General features: G+C 23.7%; 2 protein-coding genes across 2 annotated transcripts; both read left to right on the forward strand.

Annotated features, from left to right (window-relative positions):
• Positions 1-4344: 4344 nt before the first annotated feature.
• Bm11673 (Uncharacterized protein) lies at positions 4345-8525 on the forward strand (the record flags this gene model as incomplete). Its single annotated transcript, XM_043074421.1, has 8 exons — positions 4345-4463; positions 5226-5337; positions 5534-5699; positions 6714-6830; positions 7189-7274; positions 7406-7532; positions 7884-8030; positions 8446-8525. The coding sequence occupies 8 exons, from the start codon at positions 4345-4347 to the stop codon at positions 8523-8525; spliced, it is 954 nt and encodes a 317-aa protein (XP_042930355.1).
• A 6047-nt stretch (positions 8526-14572) lies between these two features.
• Positions 14573-18800, forward strand: Bma-cka-1.2 (Choline/ethanolamine kinase family protein; the record flags this gene model as incomplete). The annotated part of the gene is made up of 9 exons (XM_043074422.1): positions 14573-14611; positions 15542-15681; positions 16063-16218; positions 16501-16599; positions 16686-16867; positions 17408-17490; positions 17816-17934; positions 18050-18197; positions 18555-18800. 9 exons carry the CDS (start codon positions 14573-14575, stop codon positions 18798-18800), a joined length of 1212 nt encoding a protein of 403 aa, XP_042930356.1.
• Positions 18801-19468: the final 668 nt, after the last annotated feature.

Raw genomic sequence — 19468 nt, forward strand, 5'->3', positions numbered from 1 at the left:
TAATGGTGATTAATAGTAATAATAATAAGTAATAAATAATAATAATATCAATGGATAATAGCGTAAATTTTTACTGGAAAAAAAAAAAAAACCGATAGATAAATCTGATTTTTTTTAACGAAGTTTTTTGCAACAAAAAGTAAGTTCTACTACATTTTTTTTCCTTTTTTCTTTCAAACAAATTTAAAATAAATTTGTTTGAAAAAAAATTTAAAATAAATTTGTTTGATTTTTTTTATCCAAATTCACGCTGCTATACACTTTAAATATTTACTCAGTTATCTTTTGAGTAAATTAAAGTAATCGTTTTGAAATGATGGTAATAAATAAATATATATTTTTGAAATATCGAAGAAAAAGAGTGGTGTATCGATAAAGTTGATCTTTATTTCATTTTGAATAACAGTTTATTTTCTTTTTCATCCTTATTTTAATATCAATTACCATAGCAACTAATTGCTACGTTCAATTTTCAATTTAATTTTATTTCATTTCAATTCTTTTCCATTCATTTTTCTTGCTACGTTTTCCAGCATATTTCATTCGTAATATATTTTTTTTTCTATTCATTTTTTTTACACATATTCTTTTAACTAGTAACTATAAATAATATAAAATATTATTTTAACATTTTCAATGAATAATTAAATATTCAGCATTGTGTAAAATGAAATCAAAAAAAATTTAAGATCGAAAGAAAAATGAAGGGATTGGTAAAAGTAAAGAAAAAATTACTTTAAGAATGAGAGAAAAATAAGGGAGGAAGAGAAAAGAAAAGCTAAAAAAAGGAACAGCTAATGATGTATTATTATTATCATCTATTATTATTATTATTACTATTATTATTATTATTATTATTATTATTATTATTACTATTATTAATTATTATTACTGTTAATGAATTGAGCTTAACATCAGTATCCGCGAAACCAAACAACCCGATTTTTCCAATTCATATCATTTTCCACTTCATCGTCTATCATTCTGAATGATTTCCTACAATTTCTCCTTTTCCACCTATCTATCACATCTGTATGTTTTGTTATTTATAGAAATATCAAGCGCCACCCTACAATGATATCATTACAGTTTCAGATTGTGCGCTGTTGATGAGAAATGCTGTTTATGCCAGAAGCGCCAAATATTACTGAATGCATCATACTTTTAAATGTAATCAATCAGGAATGTTACTTTGAAAGCACATTGAAAAAATAACTTTATTTATTTGTCAATTTTAGCATATCCATTTTTCTTCGCATTAAAAGAATTTCTATACTTATTTGTTTTATTGAATCATAACTATTAATTATTTCATCTCTAATTTCTAATTAGTCATTCACTATTGTTCGACGTCCAATTTTCAGTTAATTACTTCACTTTCAAACATTCAATCATCAATTCTCAAAAAAAAAAAAAACTTTTCTCTATCATCTTTTTATCAGGAACTTCAATTGCTGTTGAACATTATTGAGATGATATTAATTTACAAAAATAGTTCCAAATTAAAAAAAAAAAATTCCTTTTAAAACATTCAAGTAACAAAAATTAAATTTTTTATTTTAAAATTTCATCAATTTTTTCTCCATCAATTTTCATTAATTTTCCAATTTTTTTGATTTATTTTATTCAATTTTAATTTTTCAATTTAGATATGCTTCAATTTTTTCGAACTTTGCATAATTTTGAGGAAATTTTCAAAAAAATTCATGATAAAAAGTTAATCAAAATTTATTTTATAACTTTGTTTCCTTTTAATTTTTAGAAAAAATGAAAAGGTATACTTTACCGTACTCTGTACCCCAAACCATCTGTAAATTCACCCAATCGTTCTTTATTTTTATTTCTTTTTTTTTTCTATCAACTATTATGATTCTGGTAAAAGGTCTGGCGAATGCTTCGGTTCATTAATTTTCAGCCGGTTTATGACTGTGATTTTCTCTCTTGCACTTTATTCATTTTCCGTCTTCTAAATTATTTCAGGTTCTAATCAGTTTGATATGATCCAAAATTGTCGCAGCCAAAATTTCGATCTGTCAAAATTTTCTCTTTGTTTTTCTTTTCTCAAATAATTCAAAATTTCCAGAATTATTTTTCAAAATTTTATTTATCGAATTCATTTATGCATTTATTCATTTCCTGAACGATTTAAAAAAAAAACAAAATGCGGTTTTATGAAAATAATTAAACAATATAAATAGACGATAGCGGAAAATCTCGCATATCAATTCTAGCAATCGCTACGTGGACCTATGCCAACAATTAGGTTTTCTATCTTTCGTTTCGTTCTTCCGGACTGTTTTAGAATTTCTTCCGTTTTCTTTCAAATTCTTAATTATCATGCATTATTCCGATTTACTAAACTTTTTCCTGACTCTTTCTTTTTTTCAACGCTTGAGCTTTTCATTTGGGCATTTTATTTCGTCAGGAATACTTGTTTTTCATTTATTCTGTTTTATTCGATTTTCTACGAATTATTTTTTCCATCAATTTTCTTCATATTTGTCCTAAATTTGTTACATTTTTTTGCATTACAAATTCTTTGTTGAAAAGGATTTTAGAATTTTAGAGACTTATTTACGTATTTTTCTACTATTTAAAAAAGATTTCGCATATGAATGAAATGAAAGTGAAATGAAACTTTTAACTAATTTACTAAAAAGTTTTCAAATTAAAAATTAAGTTTAACATCGAAATTTTTTATCGGAAAGTACTCAAAATTTACTCATTAATCATTTGGATGATGTAAATAAATTTTTTAGTTAAAATTTTTTTTGCTAAGTTTTAATCTAACATGTATGTATATAAAAGATTGTTCTTATTGTGATTGCAAAATATTAGCAGATATAAATGTATGACAAATTGTTGTAATAAAAATTATTATAATTTCATCAATCATAATAATGGTAAGTGAAATGATATTGCAACTAATATTTGATTATTATTTCCAGACAAATTTATGAAAGAAAATCGAAAAAGAAAATAACGAGGAAAAAAAGGAACCGAAAAGTTAACAACAATAATAATATACAACAATTGTTTCTGTATCAGAAACGCAAAGAAATAAAGTAAAAGTTTTTTTTTTTCGCTCTTTCGTTGTTACTTTTTTTGCTTCCGGAAATTCAGTTTTTTACATGTAAAAACGTCTCTTCCCTTTTTTTATGTGTTTCATTTTATTATTTTATTTTTTTATTCACTTTTTCTGCAAATTTCTTGACAAAATTCATTTAATCGCATTATTTAATTGTAATTCTAAAGTTCCTGTGTTTGTTTGTTTGTTTTTTTTTCTCTTCGTTTCTCTTTTTTCTTTTGCAGTTGAAAACTATCTATTTAATGTAATTGTTCACTATTATTCATCATTATTTTGAATTCGGAATTTTGTATATCAGATAAAAATTTCATTTAGATAACTGAAAAAGAAATGACTTATTTCCTTTTCTCTCTTTTTTTTTAAAAAAAATACAGTACATAATAATTGATATATCGCTTTTTTCACTTATTTGGATTTTTTTTTTTTAAAAAAAGTCCTTTCATTACTGAGGTTACTAATTGATCGATATTTCCACTTTTTTTTTTTGATTTTTTTAATTTATTTATTTCTTTTCTTTTTTTGACAGTTTTCAGCAGTATATCATCTTTAAATATAGCAATTATCACAAATGAATCTTCAACCATTATTATATTCACATGCATGCCTGTACATATAAATATAAATACAAACAAGGAAATTAGTAAAGCATATGATAGATAAAGAAAAATAACTTCATCCATCTTATTTCTTCTATTACTTTAAAAATATGTAATATTAAGCTTTTTTTTCATTTCAAATTTTCATTTTTAGGAAAATGAGAAAGAATTAAAAAGGAAAGAGCAAATGTTGTAATAATGAAATGAAGGATATCATCTTTTATATTATTATTATAAAATTATTATAATAATGTTATTATATTGTTCATACAACTAATAAATTTGCAAAGCAACATTAAATGTTCAATGATAATAATTTGTAAATTATTTAAACCGAGTACTTTTTCAAAACAAAAGATAAAATCTATTTAAAATGGTTAAACATGCACATTTTTCATATAAAATATAAAAAATAACTCCTAAAATTTGGTAAGTAAAAAATGACTGGAAAAATAAACAAAATCACTTTTATCAATGATTAAAAAGAAAAAGGAAAAAAAAAAAAAAAAAAGATTTGGCCGCCATATTGTAAACTTTTAACATTGATTCGATTCATAAATCATTTTGGTTAGCTTTGCAATCTTTTTTTTTTATCCTCCCTCTTGGCATAGTTTAGTTATTTGAAATGAAACATTACAGGAGTTTCTCATCTTTTAAGTTATGCTACTATTAGCGGCTAATGTGTTCAAATTATGGATAACATTATTACGCTTTTTTATTGTACCATTAATGACATCAGCAACAATATATAATATTAGCTGGATATCAACAAATCCATTGTATGTTGTTTTCTTTTCATTCATTTTCTTTTTCTTTTAATCCTTTTTTATTTTTTTTTTCTTTTTTCATTATTTGTTTAATTTATATGAATTATTCTGAAAAATAGTTTTTTTTTTTTTAACATAAACTATAATAGTATTATATTTGTTATAAAAAATTTGATAACATTAGACATTCCGTTTTTTTTTATTAAAATTTATTTGATAGTAATTTAATTAGATTTATTTTAGATTAGAAATAATAAAAAAACGGATTGAACAAGTTAATTAATTGAGTTTTATAAAGGAACAATTATTTATGAATAAATATTTTTTTAAAAAAAAGCATTAGATATTTCTTTTTTTTAATTAAACTTTATTTGATAGTAATTTTAATCGGAAATATTATTTTAGATTAGAAATAATTAATTATGAATAAATGTTTTAAAAATGTATTTTCGTTTGCTAATTTTTTGCTTAGAGTAATCAATAATCATATGAAACTTATTGTTTGTTATGCATAATATAAGCATTATGTTTCATTGTCTTTTTTCTCCCTCTCTCTCTCTCATTCTCTTTTTCTTTCTTTCCCTCATATATTTCTTTTTTTTTTTTTATAACATGATTAGATCAATTTACTTAACTTTGAATGTGCTACAGTTTAAAGAAAAAATTCAAAACAATAAATAAAGTAAGAAGATGATTTAAATTCTTATTAAAAGAGTTCCAATTCTTCCAAACAATACTAATAAAAAGCCATTTTAATTGAAAATTAAATTTTAGATTTTCATCGGGACGCAACAATATTCCATTATTTATGGAAAATTTAAAAGTGAATGATAGGATACGCTTTAGCTGTTCAACAAATGGTACTGAACAAACAGCTATTCACAGAGTGAGAAAATCAATATTAACGTCATATCATGTTACATATTATTCATTTATATATATATATATGTCATTTACAATGACTATTCATTATTGAAATAAAAAGGAATAGAGAAAAAAATGAAGCGGTTCAAGTTTAGATTTTAAATTGAAAATTTATATACATAATTATTGTTGTACTGTTTTATTTCAAAAATATTTAGGTAAATGAACGCGGAGCACTTAATTGCCGTGGCCCAGCAAAATTTATAAATTCACTAATTGGTACATGTATGAAAGCAAATGATTCAATTATCATTCGTTTACGTGAAATACCAATGCTACCAAATGAAATGTCATATAAACCAGATCATGATTACTTTTTTATAAGTTTGTTTATTTTGTTTTGTTTTGCTTTGTCTGTTTGTTTGTTTGTTTGTTCTATTTCTTTTTTTTTTTTCTTTTTTGCTTTTATTTTCTATTTTTCTTTGCCTTTTTTTCAGCAAAAAAAAAAATTTTTTTTCATTTTCTGATTTGTAATATTTTATTTTTTTTCTTTTTTAAAATATAAATTTTCTATTCAAAAAAAAAATATTTTAAATATTTTCGGAATTATAATATTTTATTTTTTTTTTGTTTTTTAATTTATAACAATTTACAATGTTTTATTTTTTCATGAACTTAACTGCATTATTTTCATTACTAGTTCACTTTTTTTTTCTTTGTGTATAATCATAAACAATAAATAATTCTTTTCTCTTTTTGAATTGTAATAAGAACAAATTTTTGTGACAGTATGCAATGTAATTTGTATTATTATTTTTTTTATAAAACATTAAGAAATTTTTCAAAAATTACATATTATACATAAATGCATCATTATATTCACTTCAAAAAAATAAATAAAATTAATAACAGTAAAATTGTTAACTCTTTTAGTTTAGGTCAGATTACAGAAGCCAAGGTCATTATCATTATCATTACCATCATTATCAGCAATAACGTTAATATTACAAATATATATTACACATAAATGCATCATTATATTTATCTGTACAATCATAACTAAATGAAAATGTTCATTCAAGCGAAAAGTTGATCGACATTAACCTTCTCTTCATCGTTTCATTTTATATCATAAAAATTACAATAATTATCTATTAAGGGAATGCTATATGAAAAAAAAATTTGTTGTAAAATTTAAAAAAGCACTACTATTTTGTTAAAATTTATTAAAGGAATATATCGAAAATATTAATCTATTTATATCGAAAATATTAGTCTATTCTTTTTATATCGAAAATATTAATCTATTTAAGAATAAAAAAAGAAGAAAAGCTTGATTAATTATTACTTTAAAAAAGCAAAATTTATTCTAAATTTAAAAATGCATAATTTTTTCAGCAACATCAACAGGTGATAAAGACGGCTTAGAAAATGATGAAGGAGGCCTTTGTCGAACAGAAAATATGCGATTGAAAATTCGAGTGGAATCAAAATGGACAAGAATAAGCCAAAAAAGTAAGTATCGTTAGTAACAAAAAAAAAGGAAAGTGCTAGCATCTACCAAATTATAAGCTTTGTTTTTTTTTTTTTTTTTTTCTTCTTTTTTTCTGAAAGAAAATAACGATGAAATATTGCTTGCATTGAAAGAAATAAATGTTGAACTAGCTTTTTTTTTAAAAAAAAAGAATTAAAACTATTATCGACTAATTAAGTTTGCAAAAATTTAATTTACATTTGCGACATTTCTTAATTTTAGAAACAAAAAAAATTTTACTGAGATTTTTGAATTACTTCTTATACATCCTGGTATATATTATTGCATTTTTGAAATTAATCCTTGACTCTTATTATCATGCTTTTTTTTATTTTTCAGTTCCAGAATTTACTGCTAAAAGTGGACCAGTAATGATGATTCCAGTGAATTCTGGTCAGTATGCTGTTCCTGTTGTTTATATCCCAGTAAGTGCTAGCATCTACCAAATTATAAGCTTTGTTTTTCTTTTTTTTTCTGAAAGAAAATAACGATGAAATATTGCTTACATTGAAGGAAATAAATGTTGAACTAGCTTTTTTTTAAAAAAAAAATTCAGGTAGCTCAATCATCTGAAACTAATGAAGGTGATAAAAAGAGACCAATGTTTCCGTATCATTTGTATTTTGCAAATGGACAATTTCAAGCAACAAACTCAAATTTGGAAGATTTAGGATCTCAAGCAGGTAATTTTTTTCTTTTTTTTAGAATCAACGTTTGTTTATTTCAACATTTCAGCATTTCATGACATTTTACATAATAAACAACAATATGTTTTAAAAATACGAAAAAAAAAAAATTTTCAGGGATTGGTACTCATCCTTATCCTTTTAAAAATTTATTGATGCCTCCTCGTAGTAGCTTGCTACAAGATAGTAAAGTTTTATTTTTAAAAATTTATTTTAATGAAAATTAAACATGAATTATTATATTCTATAATTTAATAACTATATTAAATTTTATTCTGATATGTTTGATTAAAATTAAATAGGATATAAATATAATTAGTTAAATTTAATCTAGCATTTTTATTACAGAAAAGTTTGATGCTGGTGATCGGCCGAAAATTTTCAAACATGTGTCATTTGCAATAAATTCAAATGGATATATTGCACCAAAATTTCTTAAAGAGAAAGAGAAAGACCTTGATTTTGAAATAGATTATATGGATTCAGCTACTAGAAGTAAGTTAAGATACGCTAAGTTAGTATTTCATTCATTTTATTGTTGAGTCAAATAATTTATTTTATTTAATTTTAGGAATGAACAGTTTTTTTTTTTAATTAAACAATTCGTCGCAATTTATTTGTAAAAAAAAAGGGAAAAAAAATGCAATTTAACTACTAATTATAATAAGAACGAAAATTTTTAACAAAACTATAAATTTTTTATATTTTATAAAGTATTTGTGCTAAATCTAGTAAGCAGTCAATTACCAACAAAATTATTTTTTTTAGGGACCATATCAGTTTTAATATCAAATCATTACGATAGTAGCAAAATTGAATTTGTTGAAAAATTGCGAAAGAAATAATTATTAATATGCATTATTTTATCATTTACTCCTAATATTTTCTTATTTTTTCTTTTCATTTTTAGGATTATATGAAAAATTTGGAAATGTAGAAAATACAATTATCATTAGCAGCTGTATCGCGATCGCAAATGTTCTTATATAATCGCAATGATTTTTTTGACTCCTTAGTTTTTATCATTTCTTCAGACTTACTCTTTATACAATTCTTATTTTTTATCCATGTTATCCACTTTTTTTTTGTCATTATCCTCAAGTTACATGCCTTAGCGTTTAATTAACTAATTATTTGTTTTATTTTATAGTATTTTAAGCAGTCGTTCAATTTTTCAATCTCTTTATTCGATCCTAATTTCCTTGATTTACTTGCATATTTCACTGTTATATTATCTTTCATTTTGTTGCAAATGAAATTTTCCAATTACTGAAAGAAAAAAATATGTTCATAATAACATTTCCTATTATAATTTAATTGTTAATTAATCGCATCCGTTTGATTTAATTAAACTTTATTTTGCAACTTAATAAGTAAGTATGCTAATAATTTATAATTTATAGAAAATTGAAAAAGTATTAAAACACTTTCGCCTTTTTTTCTACCTTTATATATATTTTTAATATCAACAAAGTCATTTCACAGTGTATCTAATGTGCCTGCGACATTGAGTGTAAATTGAATACCTGCACAGGTTAACAATCATCTGAACAAAAGAAAAAGTCATTATCATATATAAACATAAATGTTATATAAATACAAATAAAAATTAAAAACAAAAAAGGATAATGAAATAATAAAATGTTGAAAACTGATGAATTTTTCCATTTCTTTTTGCTTTTTCTTGCTGTTCCATTTTTTCTTTTATTTATTTTCTTTACTTTTGATTCATTTTACCAATTCTTTCCCAACAAAATTTTTATCATTTGCCTTAAAATTTTACCATTTATTTAGATGGTTTTTAAATCATTAATACATTTGTTATCATTACATTGCCTGAGCCTAACTGATCATTTTTAGTACATTTCTAAGGATGCTATTATTAGATTGGTAATGATGATGAATCAGTTGCAATGCTATTCCGGTTCAAACTTCATTGCACTACTGCACAATTTCTATTTTACAAAAAATAAAATAAATAAATTTGGTTATTTACTGTCTTTAACAAAGCAAACACGAAACCAAAAAAGTGTAATTTTCAAATTATTATTAAACCAATAAATGTACCAATAATCTATTCATTGATACTGTAAATGCATAGACATAGCATAAATGCATATAATTTAATATTGTTTATTGGTTTTTACTATTGTTACTGTTTTTGTTAAAAAAAAAACCAACAAAATGAAACAAAACAACAAAAAAAAGGTATTCAATTGCTGTTTAGTTCCACTGTATTGATGTCTTTTTTGTTGTTATTGGTAATATTGCCGATCTGTTACAATAATGTCAAATGATAAGAAAATGATAATGTTAAAAAATGATAATAATGAATATGTATTTTATCTTTTGGAAATGATTTCTGCGAAAATCTTTGACCCTTCTTTCATTATTTTGTTATCAAAAGTGCCATAATCAATTAAAATGTTTTTTTTTTTTTTGTCGTTCTTTCATACTTTTATTTAAAGTAAAAAAGGAATAAAAAAAAAGACAAGAAATTATCACACATAAAGAGAAAAGAAAAAAGGGAAAAATGAAGAAGTGAATTCCAGTTTGGTTGAATTTTATTGTAATTAAAATTTAATCAAACCTAATATATCTGTATTTTTTATTTTTTTTTTAACAAAGAAAATAAAAAACAAGGAGAAGGATTTATATGGGCAAATTTTGCCCTTCTTTCTTCATTGCAAAGGCAAACTTTCTGACTATTACATCTATTGCATCATCCTGAATTGTTTCACTTTTTTCGTTTTTTTAATTTCTATTTTCCGTTGAAGTATTAGAAACTTTGTAAAATTGCTATAAAACGATCAAAAGTAGTGATTTTAAAAAGTTTTTTAAACCAGAAATTTCCTGAGGATTAGTTAATTAATTCATGAATTTTTAATTTCATTTTTTGAATGCATCGTTCTTGCTTCCTTTACTATTATTCGCGCAAAAATGAATAAGAATGTTTAACATCTTTCGCTTTTTTTTTCATCCTTTTCATCCTTACTTTTTTTTATTTCCACTTCCAATTTTCTTAATGTTATTGTTTTTATTTATTATAATTGTAATAATAATTATTGTTGATAACGTTATTATTATTATTATTATTATTATTATTATTATTATTATTATTATTATTATTATTATTATTATTATTATTATTATTATTATTATTATTATTATTATTATTATTATTATTATCATTATCATTATCATTATCATTATCATTACTACTGCCACTATCATTGTAATCATTACTATGATTTTTAATTATTACTACTGTCATTCTTCTTCTTCTTATTATTATTACTGGTGTTATAATTGTTGCTCTCTTTTATATAATGAAATGCTAAACATACATACTGTGCCTAATTTAATCGATTGATGGGAAATTACATTTTCAAATTTCATCCCTTTGATTGCTATTTTTGCAATTATTATTGCGCTTTTTTGTCAAATGAGAAACGTTAAATGTTAATTTTAATAAAAATTTTTATTAAAAGGAGCATTTTTACATTCACATATGTATTTATATAATTTATTCTTTCAGTAATGATATTTCATGAAATTTTTGCTTTTTTCTTCTTTTTTAGATCAAAAAATTGTGAAAAATTTTCACCATTACTTTATTTCTTGTTTGTTTAAATAATTTATATGGAAAAATAAGTTATAAATTGACATTTCTACTTCATTTAATTGGTAAAATGAAAAAGGGAAAAGAGAAAATCAAATGAAAATTGTACAACATTTTTAATTGCTATCTCCAACCAGTTAGAATAATTAATTTATTACACAAAAAACGATCAGTTTATTTAACTAACATGCCGTTAATTGGTAACCTTCAGGATTCGTCATTTTGAAAAAAAAATTGTTTCGTTTAATAGTAAAAAAAGAAAATGGGTGGATGTTGTAGCGTAAGTAATCGACCACTTGAAAGTTTGAAGAGAATGGCATACCTGGGTTATTTTCGATGTAAGCATATTTGTTTACTCTCACTTGGATATAGTATTTAATGATAAGATAACAATCCATTTATTTTCGTGAATTAAGTCATTGAATGACAATAATTATAATAACCGATGTGATAGTGTTTTAGCTGAATTATCATATGAATTGCAATTGTAATTATATATATAATTGAGTAAATTATAGCTCATTTATAGCAATTTATAAAATTTATGACACTTTATAAATAAATAATTTATAATTTATCTAAACAATTTATATCCTATTATTATTATTGTTATTGTTATTATTATTATTATTACCATTATCATCATTATTATTGCTACAAATTGTTTGTTAATTATTGTCATCAAATAATAACCAATATATCAGAAAGGATTTAACTCAAATTAATTCTACCTTGCAATAATAATTTGTTATTCGCATATTGTTACGGAGGAGTGACATATTAAAATAATTTTAATAATTTATTGTAATATGTGAAACATTTCATCTTACTCTTTTTTTTTTTTCAATTACCCAAACTTTCTAATTATTTCTAAGATTAAAATTTTAATATTAAATTTTTAATTTTTTTTAAAAAAAGTTGCTAATCATAAACGACAGCAAACATACATGAAAATAAATAACATACAATAAGTGTATAATAACAAAGTAATACGTGTGGATCTTCTTAATTGATAAACAAACAACGTTTATTTTATCATTTAGAATTTAATAGAAAGTAAGCGATGAGGTAAAAGATTAATCGTTGTAATTAATAATTAAACATAATTGTTCTTAATGCTTTGGTAATTTATCATTTCTAATTCTGATACGTCAAAAAAAATAAAAACATAAGTGTAACATTTGTCTAAGACGTAAACAGCAATAGCAGTATATGATTTTAGTGTTTTCTATTCTTTCTTATTTCAAATAATTTAACCATAGGTTTTGGAATTAAAAATGTTATAATAATCTCGTTTTTGTGTTTATTATATTCAAATATGATTTTTTGGTAGAATTTTTGTTGTTGTTGTTTTAAATTTTCTCATATTTTAGTATAAGAACTACTCCTGGAAAAAGCATAAATAATTTTTATGAAAAGAAAATTTTTATTGATAAAAAAATTTGCAAGGAATGTTTGCTAAAAATTTAATTGATTTCAATGGAATATGATATGCATATATTAATCAATCAATATTTCGGAGAGAAATAAAAAATTTTAATTTTTGTAAAGAAATATTTATGCGCTCTTTTCCAAAACGATCATTTCAAAAAACATTTCCATTGTATCACTCATCGTTTGCATTGATATAAATGCATATATATATATTTATTTATCATTCATCAATATTTGTAAAGAAAGCAAATTGTACTATGTAAAGATACTTTTTGCTATGTAAAGGAAAGATTCACCTTAACATTATATTGTCACATTCTCACAAAAAAAAGTAAAGAAAAAAGGAAGAAAAAAATACATTTAAGCAAAAAAAAAAGTGAAATAATTTTTTTTTCTTTTTTCCTTTCTCCCTTTCTTTCATTCTTTCTTTCTTGGTCAAATTTTTAAATAATTTAATTGCACTTTGATTGCATGCTTAATTTTGCATTATAGTAGGGTGCCTATCAAATAGATATTTTTGCACTCTACATTATATTATGCAAAATAAAATGCAAAAACAAAATTGCTAAATGAGAAAATCTTTTTTTTTTTTTTTTTAATAAATGCATTATAGTAGAAATGTTTCGACTGTTAAAATTTTTAGAAAAGAAAACTGTTTGAGAAAATAAACGAACTTTATGTTCGTATTTCATATCAAATTCCACATCCTGAAGAATTAAATCAATTGAAAATAATGTTGGATAATATATATATATATTATTAAGGGAACATCAAATACACGTATTAAACCAAAAATTATTATCATTATTTATTATTATTATTGTTATTATTATTATTATTATTATTTTATCGTTACTATTATTATCACTATTCCTGGTGTAATAAATCAAAGGCTATGAATTGATATGTTCTTTTTCTATTTTGCCAGAATTTTCCAGTTTATGATATTGCGCAATAATTGCTATTTTGCTATTTGATGACTTTCGATTGAAATGTATCTATGTAAACAACAATTGAAGAAAGATGTAAATACCTTGTCACGCACACTCACACCCACACCTACACACGCACGCCCACACACATCCACCTGTACACACGCACGCCCACACACACCCACATATACAGACAGACACGCACACAAATAAACACACATATAAATACCAACATCTATCTTTTCCTTGCTTTTGGAACATTGTAAACTAATAATCATCAGTTTAGGAAAGCCATACACTTTGATATCTGATTGCGACAATAAATAATGCTGATAAGAGCACGTTGTCATTCGTTTTAAGTAATTGCTTAACCCAACTGTTTTTGCGTATCTCAGAGACATTAAGAAGAAAAAACAATTAAATTCTCATTAAAATTAAGTTTTTTTCGTCCTTGTTTAGGTTATTAAATAATTTATTAAATTTGACAACTTACAATGATAATAAAATTCAGTTATTGTTCACTTAATGAGTGAAAAGGGATGGAAACCTATACAATTATTTACTCATACAACAATTTACATCATGAAAAATTTTGCAATTTTTATTTCAATTATTTGTTTTTGTTTTTTTATGATAAAATAATATACCAGATATGATTTTGCAAAAATTTTTTCTTCCACAATAAGCTCATTTTATTCATTATCAAATTAATATAATTAATTTAGTAAGAAAACCCCGAAATGGCTAGTGAAAAAGTTTTAAATCATTAAATTTTATCATCTTTATCATCTTGGTTGGCATCTTTGATTTAATTAAGATTTTGGAAAGCACAAATACACAAAATATGATAACCATTTTCGAATCAAACTTCAAAAATTATCACCGATACCTATGATGTATTATCATTCATTCATTGATTGTAAGGTATGTATTCTAATATAGAAATGCTTAAAAAATTGAAATCATCGGCTAAAAATCATGCGGCTGCGATCAAATCTATATGTTCTAATATCTTATGATTCAGGTTCCAGAATCAAAAATCGTTGCAAATGTCAGTTGCGAAAATTCCGACACCATGCGAATTAAAAGTTGGCTCAAAAAGAATTTTTTTTTCTGCTTTAAATATTTTGAATTCAACTGCTAGTCAATTAACTACAAATTAGATGACTGTTTATCAACTGTTCAGTTAATTATCTCATTTAATTTATTTGCATTCTAATGTAGATTTGGTGCAATTGATGTTTTATAATTATACTTTTTATTATCATTTTATTTACCAATGATAAAGAATAGCAATTTAAAATACTATTTTTTGTATGTGGAAAAATATCAAAAATTTCAGTAGCAGAAATTAATTATAAGATATCCTAAAATGAAAGAAAGATACGACTTTTAAAAATTCATACTATAGTTTAAAGATGAGATTTGCAGCAACGCTATTTTATTGTATTATCATTAACACATTTACTCTATTGACGTATTTCATTTACTTTAATTCCTTCCTTTTTTTAAAAAAAAATAGAATGGTTTAAACATAATATAAGATTTTCATCTAAATATTTTTTGATCCAAACAAACGCAAAATTAATCACTCTGGAACTTTCTCATACTAATTTTAAATTATCTATTTATAATCTGCTGTTTCATTTTCTGTTCATTTTATAAAATTTTAACTGTAAAAAAATTTAACGTTTAATGGTAAAATCTTTGAAAAAAGATTAATTATAGATTTATGATAGTTAGCTGAAGTATTTGCAACTATGAAAAGAAATTTAACAATTTCATCGTTTTATTTCTTCTAGATAAGAAAAATTATTTGATATTAGTGATAAGAATAGATTGTTTGATGATAATGCTAAAAATGTTACCAGTATGAAAAATAAAAAATTTTTTTGAATTGAAGGAAAAGAAGAAGGAAAAGAAATTTTGTTACATTATATATTATTTCCAATCCTATTTCATATTTTATTTTTTTTTAGAAAAAGTTAAAGTTTTAATTTTAAACTTTCACTTTCAAGAAACTTTTTGGTCAGTCCAATGCAAAAAACAAGGAAATACCATATGATGTTATTGTATGTACACGAGAACTTTGTGCGCGTTATCTCGGTGGTGCATGGAATACAATTAGCCCAGAACAGTTACGTATGCAACCAGTTATGTTAGTATTTCCAATTTATTTTTATTTTTTAAAATTTGAATTTAACAACAGATATATTTAAAAAATGACATTGCAGTTTTTGGATAAAAAGTATTACAGAATTTTTGCAATAATGTATCTCTTGTTATTGTACTTGTATGTATGAAAATATTATTTGAATACCTGAAAAGTAAACATCAATTAATTGAGTAGTAAAAAAAGTTTTTCTTAGCCAAATTATAAAAGTACAAAAATTTTTCGAATTAATAAATCAAAATTAAGTTAGGAAAATGAAAAATATCAAAATTCTTAAGTGGTAGGAATTGTTTTTACTTGAAATTATTTAATATAAATAAATCTATATGTTACTTGCTACTTTTTTTTTTCATTTTTATATTTCAGTGGTGGGATAAGCAATTTATTATTCTTGGTGGAACTACCAGAAAATGTAGTACCAGAAGGAGGAGAACCGGTTTGTTCACTTTTGCGCATACATTGTTCCGATGATCTTGATCGTCTTCTCAGTGAAGCAGTTGTTTTTACAATGCTTTCTGAAAGGTTTTCCTTTTTTAAATTATTGATTAGAAAATGCTTCTTTGAAATATAAGTTTGTTCTTTAATAACCTGAAACTTTCGCCTTTGTTTTCATCTTTTTTTACTAATAAATTTTTTTAAATTCCAAAAAAGAAAACGATAAAAAATAAAAATGCGAAAAATCGTAATGAAGAAATGCTTGAAATTTATTATATGTTGTAATGTTTGCACATGTATTTCAAATTTGATGATTTCGAAAATTTTAACAAAATTATTGCATAAATTTCGAAACTCGGAATAGTTCAGATTGCTTGGACCACGACTTTTTGCTGCTTTTCCATCAGGTCGTTTCGAACAATATATTCCATCACGACCATTATTTTGCGATGAATTTCAATATCCAGGGCAAAGATTTCGATTTTTTTTTAAACTTTGAATTTAAAACACTATTTTTTTCTCATTATTATGGTATGATATTCATGAAATTTTAGCATCACCAAACATTTGGGAAAAGTATTTGCTCGTATTCATATACTTAATGTACCTATTGCAAAAAAACCAATGGTTATTGAGGTAGCTAATGGATGGCTAGAAAAGTTAGGCAACAAAATGCGCCATAAAATGAGGCTTAAAATGGTGCAAGCGGATCTTTCAAAAGTAATACCTTTCAATTGTTGAATAACATATTACTCAATTATAATTAGTGTTAATCAGGTGAATCATTTAGTGTGCATATTCGTGTCATCATTCAAGATTATGCTATGCTAAATGTAGTTGATCATCAAATCGTATTTTCATGTTACAACAAATTACAACGGTTTTCTTTTTTTTATTCCATTAATTTCATCCAAAATTTAATACGCTTGTTTAGAAGTAATTTAAATTTCAAAAATGCAACAATAAAAGAACTAAAATAACAAATTTTTTATGGATTTAGAAGTCATAGAAGCCAATAAATCTTATCATCTTTTTTGCATAGAATGATAGGTCCATCATAAGAAAAACAATTATCAAGGTATTCTGTTATTATTAATTAGCCCTTATCAGTAAAATAAATAACCATGTAAAATATTCATTATCTATGAGTGTTTATTTATTTAAATATCAATTTTTGGGAGAAGTATCAATTTTGCCTAAGGTATTAATTAATTTATCTGTAAATAAAAAAAAAAAAAAAACCATTTTTCGTGTCCCGAGCTTGTGACATACGCAGTTTTGAAAAACGAATTAGAAATCATACAACTGTGTCTGGAAAAAAGTGGAAGTCCAATTGTATTCTGTCACAACGACCTTCAGGTTATTCTTTTTGCAAATATTTCACAAAATATATATTAAAAAAGAGAAAAATTGTCAACTGACTTCTAATATGTTATATATCATGATGTGATTGCGCTTATTGCTGTATTTTAATACATCGTTCTCTGCATTTTTTTCTAATAGATTTTAAAGTTCGAAATTATGTATTGCTGTAATGGAATTACAAAGTAAAACGTTACAATACTAATTTTGTTTACTAAGATTTATGCATAATGTTCGATAATTATTATAATGCTAAAAAGAGTACAATTACACAGATAACAAGCGATGAATGTAACACTGATTATTCACGTGGTAATTTCAGGAAGGTAATATATTGCTACATAATCAATATACCATTAATGAGAACGGTGATTTTGATATTAGCGAAAATGAAGATCCGATTTCACCAATCGATTTTGAATATGCCAGCTATAATTACCGGTAATTTTCTTGATTTCCATCTCCTTTGTTAAATATTTGAGGAAATATATTTCTAAACATTTTAATATTCTAACTTCAAACATATTCTGAAAATTAATAAAAATCCAATTTTTAGGGGATTTGAATTTGGTAACTACATTTGTGAGTATATGTTGGATTATGGTAATGATAAATCACCGTTTTATTGGGTTAGACGGGAACGAACACCATCCGATGAACAGCTCTATTATCTGTTCAACTCATATCTGGATGAAATTGATAAGGTAAGCGTTTGAAATAGTTAATGTTTACATTGATATAACATTTTGTTAGCATTGAGAATTCAAAAATCAAATTAAAAAAAAAAAACGCTACATGCAACTTTTTTCTCGCTAAATCTTAAAATTAAAAATTTCAAAAACTTTTTTAATTTTTATTGGAACAATGATGATTCATTTCCATTTATGACGCTGTTTTCTTTTTTTTTACTAATGCTACTATTTTTAAAAGAAAAATTGAAGATTGTTTTGTTTCTAAACAAATAATGCCAAAATTTTAAGAGAAGAAAGATTTTTTTTTTGAAGAAATTCTTTTGTTTTTTTCTTTTTAAAAAGAGTCATATTGATATTAAGTTGTTATAGCAAAAGCAAAATGGTGATCATTTCTATCCAGTTAAAAATTTATCTTTGAGCCGTGAAGCAGAAATTCAAAAATTATTCATTGAAGCACGTCGTTTTCCTGCCGTATCTCATCTATTTTGGTCCATTTGGTCATTTTGTTTGGCTGATGAATCATTGCCCATTTCATTTGATTATATAAGTTATGGTTTGGACCGAATTGCGCTATATTACGAATGCAAACCTCGACTTCTTGAATATCTCAATTGATAAAATTCACTTCATTTAATATATTTCATTTCATTTCTTATATATATATATATATATAAAATGAACAAATGGAAGTTTGTATAATTGCTTCTTTGATGTGTTCATATGATGACATATACATTTCTTTCAATCATTTTTTTAATTCCGAAAAATATCTGGGTCTATTTAATGGCAATTTTAAAGTTAAAAAATAAATTGTTGGCAAAAAAGAGTAATTTGTAACAATTTAAATCATAAATAAACGGGAAAATATAAAAACAATGTTCAATCATGTTATTTTAAGTTCGAAACGTTTCAGATTTCTGCTGTTCGTATTTAATGCTAAAATTAATAGAAAAAACAGGATTTTGCATAGTTGAAACAAGCAAATAACTCACATTATGCCTTTTAAACAAATTTCTTGTTCGAACTGAAATTAAATATGAATTTAAAAAGTACGGAAAACTATATTATTCCTGTAATTAGATTGAAGTTGAAGTGATTTTTCAAAAAAATTTTCGACTGTTTCATTTACGCCCTATAATTTCCACCTTTCAGGTTGTTAGTTTTTCATTCCGATAATGTTGGTCGGTAACATTCCGGTAAAGTTGACCGATAAATAAAGGCTCTTATCTGATAGATTCTCTGACTTATTTATTTGATGAAATGCATAAAAAGATATTGGAATT

The sequence above is a fragment of the Brugia malayi genome, assembly GCF_000002995.4.
Source record: "Brugia malayi strain FR3 genome assembly, contig: Bm_v4_ChrX_scaffold_001, whole genome shotgun sequence".
NCBI lineage: Eukaryota > Metazoa > Nematoda > Chromadorea > Rhabditida > Onchocercidae > Brugia > Brugia malayi.